Genomic DNA, 12111 nt, shown 5'->3' on the forward strand with positions numbered 1-12111 from the left:
TATAGATTATTTCATAATATTTTTATAAATTTTTAAAGTGGTAAATTATTTTAGTTTTCAAATAATCACTTACTACATTTACCATTTGTAAAAATTTTGTGGTTTTAATATTTTTCATAGACTATTTTTGAAGCACTCATGCTTTAGCTTTTTCTCTCAAAAACAAATTATAGTACAACATATGACATATCAATACGGTTTCCATAAATAGAATTACACCATTCATTTATTTTTGGTTAACAAGAATTATACTATTCATGTCCACACACATAGCTATCAGTTTATATATCTATGATTTGCCTGTCTCATATATAATATAATTCACAAATGGGTATAGTTTAGTCAAAATCGATTACCAAAAAAAAGAAAAAAATAGTTTAGTCAAAATCCATCATGGTTAGGTTGAACTGTGGCGTTCTTAGAGCATCTCCAACGGAAGAGGGATAGGCAAAATATAGAGAGTACAACACCCAATTCTCTACTGTTCATGCTCCAACAGCCTCTCTTAAACTCAAAAAAAAAAATTTTTGCTAATGAACAGTAGCTCATCAGGTTTGATGAGCTACTGTTCATTCTTCAAATCTTTTTTTCTATTATAATAATCAAGGTGTTGAATAAAAAAATGTTGGAAGATGTGTAGTTGTTAAAAAAATAATAAATAATGAATGAAGAAATAATATTTAAATGAGATAGAGAATGAGATAGAGAGTCTGTTGGAAAGTGTATTTGAAAAAGTAGGTAGACAAAAGGTAAAATATACTGTTCACTCTCCAAACAGGCAAAAATTTGCCTAGACTGCTGGAGATGCTCTTACCTCCACATCCCATTCTAAGAGCATCTCCAGTAGAATTAGCAAATTTTTGTACTGTTTGGAGAATGAACAGTGACTTTTACCTTTATCTACCCACTTTTTCAAATATACTTTCCAATAGACTCTCTATCTTATTTAAATATTATTTCTTCATTCGTTATTTATTATTTTTTTAACAACTACACATCTTCCAACATTTTTTTATTCAACACCTAATTATTATAATAGAAAAAAATGATTTGAAGAATGAACAGTAGCTCATCAGACCTAATGAGCTATTGTTCATTAGCAAAAAAAAAAAATTGAGGTATAGAGAGGCTGTTGGAGCCCATTTTTTTGGTCTCACTCTTTATTATAAAGAGTATTTTGCTTTTAGCTACACCATTGGAGATGCTCTAAGTAAATATATATGTTCAAGTTTTGTTAGGTGAATAAAGTCAATAGACCACGCATTTAATCCTTGTATTATTCTAAGTAAATACAATTTTGGTCCTTGTATTGTTTGTTACCTTTTCAATTTCATCCTTACACATTCAATTGTGTTAATTTCATCCTTTTAACTTTTAAAATCAAGCTTCTTCAATTCAACTATTAGTTGTGTCATTGTGTTAATTTCGTCCATCAACTTTTAAAATCAAGTCCAATTAATTCATTCATCGACTTTAAAAATAAAACCAATTTTCTTCTTAGAAGTTGAATTAAGTAAGAATAAAATTGACTTTAGAAATCGATACAATTGATTGTTGAGAAACAAAATAACACAACTAAATGAATATGGATGAAATTAAAATTGTCCCATTATTAATTTCATACCTCTTAGAGTTGGTGATGGGTGCTGCTTATACAACCCAAAGATTGAATCATTGCATCCTAGGGATTCAATCTCACCCAATCTTTTCCTTCAATTAAGCACCCTCTACCTATTAAGGGTTTGGTTGCAACTAGTTATAAATTTGGAGGTGACAAGAAGATATACAAATCTTCTCTTCTATATGGAGTTTTGACTTTGGCCCACGAGCGTGGATTCCATTCTTATGTGAGAGGAGAGATATATATACATTGGATGCATGATTACATTTTCCCATTTGGTTCCTTGGCCAATGATGTTTTACCAATCTGAGCTGCTACATCACTTTCGTCAAAGTTGATTATCAACAAAATATATACTTTATATCTATGGCAATTATTGCAATTTTTTTTTTTCTATAAAATTTTATCTTTCATGGCAGGTATCTTCTGATGTGAATAATATTACTGGACAAAAGGATAGAAAAAAGTAATTGCCAAATTTGTTAAACCAATCAATTAGTTGTAAAGCCTATACTAATTAGGAAAAGACAGGTGTGTGGATACGAAGAAAAAGTTATCAATAATTTTATAAATCTTGATCTCCACTAGTCCTATTGAATCACAACAATCAAATTCGTGTACTATTTTGGTTGAGGAAGTGAATTTAATTTTCAAATTTATGAGGAAAAAAAAAATACTCAATGCATAAAACTCTTATTTCTATGGAATATGAAATAGATGGTTGGAAAACAGACTTACCACTAATTTTTTAAGAGATTAAATTGGGAAATTTATTCTTCAGCCAAAATTTTGAAAGTAGCATTAACTCTTGTTTTTCTAAGCAAATTTAGAGAATGAGAAAAGTAATGCAATGAAACCAGCAGAATTCAATTCTTATGAGTTTGCTTTTTAAGCAAATTCAGCCAAAATTTTGAAAGTAGCATTAACTCTTGTTTTCCTAAGCAAATTTAGAGAATGAGAAAAGTAATGCACTGAAACCAGCAGAATTCAATTCTTATGAGTTTGCTTTTTAAGCAAATTCCACTAGGATTGTCAGAGATCTTGATCCAGCAGTTAAGACCGCATCACTAGGCCTTGGATTGAGCCCCCTACTTTACTTATTTTCAGCACACAAATAAGTTTCATGGATCATAACTGCTTTGGAGTATTTCCCGTAAGCTGTAGTACAAGTATGTCCAACTTTCAACACAAGATAAGGTTAAAATATTTGAGTCTGTGAGCAGTAAATGCTGCATAGCTTACAAGTATTAAAAAGGTCAAGAGCATCAAAATAAAAAAACCCTATTACAATTGGATAAATATAAGTCTTATGTCATACTTTAATAATTAATAGCAAATTTATTCCTGTATAGCTTATTTAAGCAACACCTTGTGAACCAAAGCAAAGCCAAGTGACCTTTAGTGAGAATAGAGAGATGTCTTCCAAAGCTCTCTTCCTCTTAGCTTTCTTGTCCTTCTCAGCTGTGTCTCTCAGGCATGCTTTGGCTGATAATGAGCAAGACCCAGGTCTTGTAATGAACTTTTACAAGGATGCATGCCCTCAGGCTGAAGACATTATCAAAGAGCAAGTCAAGCTTCTCTACAAGCGCCACAAGAACACTGCTTTCTCATGGCTGAGGAACATCTTCCATGACTGTGCTGTTCAGGTAAAGGTCTCATCTTTGTTTTTAATTTGTGTGGAATATTTGCTAGATATTGACAAAAGCATTTCTTTGGTTGGTTTGTGAACTAGTCATGTGATGCCTCACTATTACTGGACTCCACAAGAAGGACTTTGTCTGAGAAGGAGACAGACAGGAGCTTTGGGCTAAGGAACTTCAGGTACCTTGATACCATCAAAGAAGCTGTGGAGAGGGAGTGCCCTGGAGTAGTTTCATGTGCAGATATCCTTGTGTTGTCTGCTAGAGATGGCATTGTTTCAGTAACCTCCTTGGAACCTCTCAATTCTGTTTTTTCTTTTTCAATATCACTTTCAGTCATTTGGTTTTATAGAGTTCTATTAACTACCTTCTTTGTTATGCATGCAAATGTGAATATGTTCTTGATCTTAACTGTTCATTTGCATACTGGATCAGTGGATCCACACCCAATTTATGCATAAATTGAATTTTCTGGGTTCTAAAAAGTACCATTCCTTAACATGGATTTTACTGTTCTGATTCTCAAACTGCATGCAGTTCTAAGTTTGTTGCTATGATGTTTTTGTTTGTGGTGCCTTTCCCTTTATGGCTAAAAAAATCAGGTTGGTTACAACAGATCTGCTTATTGTACCATAAAGCTAGTAGCCTAGTACTATTCTAGAATGTCAGTGTTAAACTGTATATAACATTTGTACAGCTTGGAGGCCCTCATATCCCTCTCAAGACTGGAAGACGAGATGGTAGGAAGAGCAGAGCAGATGTAGTTGAGCAATACCTCCCAGACCACAATGAGAGCATCTCTGTAGTCCTTGAGAGGTTTTCTGCCATGGGTGTTGATACCCCTGGTTTGGTTGCTTTGCTAGGTACATACAATGCCCTCACATCTCCATCATGCTCATATTATGTATAGAAATGTATATACATAATGTGTATGTCATATTACTAATTATACCCTCTAACTTAGCTATTCATTTCTGTCTAATCTACATTATTTAATACTACCAAAATGACACCTTTTTGAAAAGTGAAAAATCCATTCATTTTTGTCTAATTTACATCATTTAATACTACCAAAATGACACCTTTTTGAAAAGTAAAAAATATTAAAACTAAAGGCGAGATTAGATTGAAAGAAAAAATTGATACAAATTAAAGTTAAAAGGATTGAAATGAAAAAAAAAAAAAAAAACTGAATTGAAAATTGAAAATAGCTAGAACGACTAAATTGAAATAGATTAAAGTTTAAGAACTGAAATGAAAAAAACGTCTGTTAAAGGATTTAATTGCAAAATGAAAACAGGTTGAGGCTAGAGAGGCTAATTTGTAATTTAGACTAGCAACATGTTTTAGATGGATTTGCATAGGTAAGACAATTATTCAGAAATTTTTTTCCTAACAAAATATCACCATGCATTTTTGGTATAACAAATTTGTTTTTGTATAATTTGGTCTTGTTGCATCTACAGGAGCTCACAGTGTTGGAAGAACTCACTGTGTAAAGCTAGTACACCGTTTGTACCCAGAAGTTGACCCTGCACTCAACCCTGACCATGTTGAGCACATGCTCTACAAGTGCCCTGACGCAATCCCAGACCCCAAGGCTGTTCAATATGTGAGAAATGACCGTGGCACACCAATGGTTCTAGACAACAATTATTACAGGAACATATTGGACAACAAGGGCTTGTTGATAGTGGACCACCAACTAGCAACAGACAAGAGGACAAAGCCTTATGTGAAGAAAATGGCAAAAAGCCAGGCCTACTTCTTCAAGGAGTTTGCTAAAGCCATCACCAAACTCTCTGAGAACAACCCTTTAACTGGTACAAAGGGTGAGATCAGAAAGCAGTGTAATGTTGCTAACAAGCATCATTAAAAGCTCTACTATAAGTTTAGCTCTTCTTTCCTTGTCTGTATGAGGGGAAGAAGAGTAAGAATAGCAGAATAATATGGGCTTTCCAGATCAGTTTGTTCTTTAATGGGCAGTGTTTGGTGCAAGTGAGTGGTACCAGAAGTGATAACCATGTAGAGCACAAACACTGCTTTTAGGTGTAAGTTTATCCTTTCTTTTTGTGAAGTTGAAATTATGGGCATGATGGATGTCGGACTTGTGTATATATGTATGGATGGTTTGTTAAGCGTGGATTGCAATATGATGGTTATTGATGATTCATGCAAATGATACTCTCTTGAAATGTCATGATGGTGACTGCAAATTTATATTGGAATCCAATGAAAAATGCCGTACACTCAAGCTGCTAAGAAAATATCAAATAATGTAAAGGGGTCCCAAAAGTCAGCAAATAACAAAGTGACATTAAATTAAACAGAAAAAAAAGAAAATACTAATAAAGTAGATTGGAAATATATAGAATGAGGATAAGGAAAAAACAAAAACATAATCAGGATGAGATTCTCTTATATAATCAATATTGCATTATGCGTATCCATGCACGCCAACTTATCTGTTGGTAGGCAGAGTTACAATTAATGTAGTCTAGACAAAGAGATGAAATGTGGACCAGGGGTGTGCTCCTCTCTCTCTCTCTCTCTCACACACACACACACACAGATTGGGTTGTGAAGAACTAATCTTCATGATTAGGCACTGGGCAGTGCATTTTTCAATATTGAAAGCATGTTTTTACATATAATATGGCCATGAGAACTCTTAACATTTTCTAGTTAGAGTGACTTAAACTTAGGGAAGTGCCTTTAAGGGATAGCACGCCAATCTATTATTTGTTATCCATTCGCAGTTGCTTTCTGTGGCCATGTTCGATAAGAACTGCATAAATTCAATTTTGAGGAGAGTGATGAGAAGCTTAATCCTAGTGAACTTGAGCCCTTCAGCTGCATAGAATCAACTTGAATGGTGAAAATTCTTATTTCAGGACTGTTATTTTGAAAATTCTTCCCCAATATCATTAGAGTTACTAATGTGGTCCTTTAGTAATTCTGGTTTGTGTCTTCCAAGTTTGAAATTAAACTAATTTAATACATACCCTCCAATAAGCTTATTATAATTGACTCTTAGCAAACTTTGAGACTTTTATAACCCAATAAACAAGGCAAGATTTCAGCGTCAATGATTCAACAGTTACCGAGTTGTAAACCATGAAACTCATATTGTAAGCAGGACTGATCAATGACTTGTGGAGGTTTAACTTAACCAATCATGGACAGTAGTGCGGCATGCTTGAGACATATTATCAATTTATTAGTAATTGAGTAAGAGAAAAATAATAAACACATCTGATTTCTACAAGAAAATAGGAGGCATTTCATTTCTCTTTACAATGCAACGACAAATCTGCTAGAAACCTCAAAGATATATCTTCTCTATGAACCGAAGGACACAAAATTATATAAATAGAAACTTGTAAGTTACACACCTGTTGCAAAGAACAGGCCCAAAAATGTGTTACACTGCATCATTCTTACACTAAATTATTGCTCAGTGAAGAAAATTTACATGAAACTCATCTATGTAGATGGTTCATTACTTGCACCTTTCTAATGTTCTTTTGGATCTGTACTGCTTGAACTACTGTCAGAGTCACTATCAGCTTCCTCTAAGGTCTTACCATTGTTCTGTGTGCCTCCTACTGTTTTCGGTATGAAAGGATTGCTAGAGGTGTGGCTGTAATAAGGCTGTTGATGGATGGAGATGTAATTTGCAGCAGATGGAAAAGATTGGAAACCATATGTCGAAGGGAAAGGTCCTGGAGGAAATGTGTTTGGTGGAGGCCAATACATCATAGGTAGGAAAGCATTTGCAGGCTGTTGTGGGAACACATGGAATGGTGTTTGATTATGGTACGAGACATTAGTAGCAGTACCGGGAACCACTGGATTTGAAATTGGTGGGGCATCTGGTGAAGTCTGAGATGGCATGGACTGGAATGCTGCCATTGCCATTGCATGATTGTGGATGGAGGTGTAGCCCATTAACCCAAAATGAGCTGGAGTTGCAGAGCTTGAAGGTGTAGACTGTTGGACTGAGGGTCTTACCAAATTGTTAGGCTTAGCATTTGAGCTTGTTTGTTTCCTTCCCCTTGATTTTGTTGAAATAGTCTTCCCAGTTAGCTGCTGAGAACCAGGGTTGGCCAGCTGAAAGAAAAAAGATCATAGCAAACTGAGAAACCATCTTTAAACAGAAACCTCAACCAGTTTATTTTGAAAATACAAGAACTCAACAGAGAGCTTAGTGCTATATTAGGCATCTTTGCCATGAGAATGTTATCTGGTACCAACATCCTTTAGTGCATATATCAACAAACCATATCTAGCAGTTTTCTGATTATGCAATTCACACTGATTTTTAAGCCTTTTGCATACAAATATTGTGTCTTAAAACAACTGCCTGAAAACTCACAAAAGTGGTGAGATATGTGAATTTGGGTTTGGGGTCATACCGTATTGCTTGTCAACAGATATGGAAGAAACAACTCCTCCCCTTCAGCATCTTCATCCGTCCTGCAATAAGAAGGAAACGCATCTAGTCAAATGGCCCTGGATGATTGGGGAGTGAAGAGTGTAGAATTTTGAGTGAAGACGATGACAAACAGTTATTGGGAGGTTTAATTCACACTTTTGGCTTGATATAACTCATCCACATAGTCTTTCATTATGTGATGCTTAATACCACCCAATTTGGTCAAATGTGATGAGAACTTATTCAATTATGCTATATAGTTGACAATGTTTCAAAAACAACGAAAGGCATTTTATCTCAGTTATCAAACTTCAGTATTTATGCCATTTCTGCTATTCCATTCCATAAATATCATGTCCTCAGGTATGCAATGGTACAGACCTGTAATATTTTTGAAGCAAGTCCAAGTTCCGGTATTTAGTTTCTCTTTGAACCAGGTCATCAGGAAAACCAGCCATAAACAGAAGCGTGATTCCCAAGGCCTTGAAGAAGAAGCTTCCACTGCGAATATGAACTAGCATTGCCACACGACACATCAGTGGCCCAAAAGACTTCAGTTTGTTCCTTCCCATGCGCTGCCTGACATATCTGGAACAATTCAACCCAGGGCTACATTCAGAGTGGAAGAAGTGAAACATCATGGCATCAATTGCCAATGCTAGCTAGCAAGGTAAAGTTTTTATTAACAAAATGGTCCTTAACAGGAACTTTCTACGTTGATAAAGTAAAAAATGTAATTTAATGTAGTGAATGGGAAACAAGAAAACCATTTTGCTGATTAAAAAAAAAAAACATTTTGCTGTGCATACTTTCAAGAAATATGAAAACGAAAGTTGACACAGAAAAGAGATGAATATTAAATCCATTTATGGTTTTGCAGATCAACTATTGGAACTGTTAGCCAGAGTAAAATCAATTATTGGAAGTTTGGAATGGTACATACTCATTTTGAGGAAGATTTCTTGTTCTTCCACCATACTTGATACACAGAAACAAGCATGATGGGCAGCTGGTATCAGAGGGTCGCATAGCCTTTTCCTCCTCAAGTATTTGAACAGGACATAATGTTGGGTTCTGCCGATTGGGATAAAAGACCTTCCTTCGGACACCAGGATTCTCATATAAAACATGCTCCTGATGATTAAACAAAATAATGGCTTTGTTGATTAACAAAGGAATGAGCAAGGAAGAATTACTGGTTATTCTGTGACATTCATGAATTTTAGACAGTCTTTTAGCAGGCAAGTTGGTACTGTAATATCGTGAAATCACCTCAGTGTCCTTTTAAACTGGAAATTGAGATTTTGTTGTAACCCAAAATGCTTTTCTTTAGCCTATTATGTAAACGCCGAGTATCAAAGAAGAACTAGACTCCCTTGAATGCAGCCAAGTTTTCAATGGCACCACCTCAAATCCTATGATGATCTGCCTGGCATGGTTCAGCATATATCCTTTTGTATCCTGATGCCATGCCAATCGAGAGGAATCTGAGGTGTGAAACACAAAAGATAAATCCTAACTTTCAAGCAACATTTGAGCTACTATGTATCAAACAACTCATAATTTATTTTATAAAGTTCAAATAAGATATTGTTCGGTTAAGATACTATACTTGAATTCTATCAACAGATTAAATTAAAGAAGCTGATTAATTCACTTGATGGACAGAAAAGGGAAAAGAAGTGAGGTGAATGATCTAGCCAAGCACTTTCTGATGATAAGACAACAATGCAGCATGATGTGGCCCAATAACTTTAGTACAAAATATTAGGAAATTTAGAAAAGTCAGTTCTGATTATAGTTGATATTTACAATAAGTAACATTCATGGCACATCTGAAGATCCTTTGACTAAAACATCTAACAACATCATGAAAAGGTAATGTTCTCTTCACATCACTTAAATTAAAAGCCACCAGTAAGAACAGTAGCAACACAAATTATATCTATATGTACTTGTATAGAGACTCATCATATATGTCAAGCGACTAGATCCAATTATTGAGACTAAAGAAACTAATGAAGTTTGCAATAATCAGATTGCTTACCCCAGGTTCCTTCAGAGATATGAATGGTTCTCCCTTCCTTAAAATGCTAAAATGATTGAAGTTTAACTCATACATATCTTCACATCCATGCCTTATACCAAGAGATGCAAAGACTATAATTTTCCTTATAGTATGAGATTGAGCATTTTTCTGAAACAGGATCTCTGACTCAATTATTCTCTTCACTTCTTTTGGACAGAAAGCCGTCTTTGGAGGTTTTTTATGCAATGATAGGCTTCCAGGTCCTGGATGGCAAACCTCTTTATCAAAAGTAAGGATCCTGGGTGGTGCTTTATCTTCTCCAACTTTTTTGGTTTCTTTTCTGTCAAGTTTTTTGAGTTCTTTTTCATCATAAACTGGCTTTGTATCAGGTACCAAAACAATTTCCTTTCGATTTTCATTCATTTCCCGGTTTACAACTGAAAATGTTGGCTCACTCCGACCAACAGAGCAACTTTCCAAGCATTGCATGTGTGATCCCCCATCAAAATCAACACCTTCAGGAAGATATTCTTTCAGTTCATTAACAGTTCTAGAACTCTCAGTAGCAACTCTAACTTTATGGTCACCATTAATATCATCCTCGTCATCATCATCTTCATCATCACTGTCATCTGTATCATCAAAATCTGCAGCCAAATCACTGTCTTTAAATTTTTCAAAATGCAAAAACTGGGTATCATCCATGCTCATCCAATTGACCAAACGGTCTTCCAGATTTGCGTCTTTGGGAGGAAAACACTGAGGGTCATGTGTCTTCTGCAATGACATTTCACTTTTGTTAATATTTCCATTCTCAGTTCCATCATTAGCTGTATCTGTTTTCTGTCTTTTTAGTTTCTTGAAGCTTCTCTCCATTGCATTTGGACAACTGCCCTGAAATTGAAGATAAGAGATACCTTTAATGATATGAGTAACAGAAATTTAATGTTAGAAAGAATAACAAATCATCTAACTACTAACTAATGTAGCATTCAATGTGTCAACAAATTTTGGCTGCATGCAAACCCAAGTTAATTTATCATCCATAAGATTGATGCAAAAAAGTTTAATTAGTAAAGCGAACACCAAACACACCCACCCCCCCTCCTTTTTCAACCAACACCCTAAAAAAGGAATTAAGAAGAATGATCTGATCATCAAAATCTTTGCCATACAAGTTAAAAGACTCTCACGTGTACATCAAAGCGCAAAGGTGAAAGCAATTCTTTAATAGTTATCTTGCATGCTTTCTCTTTTTGTATTCAATTTAATACTCTAGAAACAGAATTATATATGGCAATTCTTAGTGTTTCCGACTAAGATGTTCAGGGTTTGAATCCCCCTCAAAGCTTCTAAATTAAAATGAAACCTTCAATTTTATAAGAATGTAGCTGTTGGATAATCTAAAGGGCAAATACTTTGTAGAGATTTCGGGAGTATCACATAATAATCAGATTGAACAGTTGATCTATTTATATACTCACAAGTGAGACATATAATCATTCGCAGGCTATAAACGAATACCATCTATTAATAAGACATTCTTTCAATGAACATCTACCATTAAAAGTACAAAAAAATGAAAAGACATAAAAGAAAAAAGGCAAGTGTAATGGTTTTTCTTATAATATTTATTGTATAATTAAAATTAGAAGAAAATGAAGCCTCATAGACTGCTAAAAGACAAAACAAGAAACGATGCAAAAACACAAATATGAACTGGGCAATCGTACTTGCCCATCTGCAGGAAGAGAATCTTTGTTTCTTTGCTGTATTTGAGCTTCAAGAATTGATATTCTCTCCATAAGCTCAGCATTCTTCCTTCTTTCTCTTTGTAACTCAGCAGTAATCTCAGCTATAACATTGACACCTTCCTCTTTCACTTCTTGCTGTATAGCACACAATGCAGAAGCACTGACCAAGCTAGCACAGGATTGAAGCTCTACCATTGGAATATACAAAAAGCCAATTTCAAGACCTTTTGGATAGCCTCAAAACTAATAATCACCAAAAAAAAAAAAAAAACAATATATACCCACTAATCGAAACCTTCAAAAAATTCTTCCCAGTTGATAATCTTAAAAAGAAGAGAATGTATGAGAGCAAATATCAAAACTTTCATGTAGGAAAACTACTAAAATCAAAGAAAGAACTGTCATTGATGCAAAACCCATGTCATAAAAGTGATTTTCAAAAGCATTTGTACTTAAAAACTGAATAGTGGAGAATACACTGATGCATTACGATTATAAAGAGACTATTTGAGTATCAAATGAGAGCGTGAAAGTGTTACAAGAGACAAAAATAATGAGAGTTTAAAGAACTGTGTAAGTGTAATAAGTCAAAACTAAGCTAAAGTTGAAGCAAAACATGATCAGAAACA

General features: G+C 34.6%; 2 protein-coding genes across 2 annotated transcripts; one reads left to right on the forward strand and one right to left on the reverse strand.

Moving 5' to 3' along the window:
* Positions 1-2847: 2847 nt before the first annotated feature.
* LOC115988555 (peroxidase 42) lies at positions 2848-5440 on the forward strand. Its single transcript, XM_031112126.1, has 4 exons — positions 2848-3267; positions 3354-3542; positions 3959-4124; positions 4728-5440. Exons 1-4 carry the CDS (start codon positions 3037-3039, stop codon positions 5135-5137), a joined length of 996 nt encoding a protein of 331 aa, XP_030967986.1. The 5' UTR covers positions 2848-3036; the 3' UTR covers positions 5138-5440.
* A 1144-nt stretch (positions 5441-6584) lies between these two features.
* LOC115991095 lies at positions 6585-11677 on the reverse strand. Its single transcript, XM_031114841.1, has 6 exons — positions 11462-11677; positions 9747-10622; positions 8643-8833; positions 8081-8287; positions 7680-7740; positions 6585-7374 (listed from the first exon to the last, which is right to left on the reverse strand). Exons 1-6 carry the CDS (start codon positions 11675-11677, stop codon positions 6778-6780), a joined length of 2148 nt encoding a protein of 715 aa, XP_030970701.1. The 3' UTR covers positions 6585-6777.
* Between the last annotated feature and the right edge of the window lie 434 nt (positions 11678-12111).

Source organism: Quercus lobata, chromosome 5 (genome assembly GCF_001633185.2).
Source record: "Quercus lobata isolate SW786 chromosome 5, ValleyOak3.0 Primary Assembly, whole genome shotgun sequence".
NCBI lineage: Eukaryota > Viridiplantae > Streptophyta > Magnoliopsida > Fagales > Fagaceae > Quercus > Quercus lobata.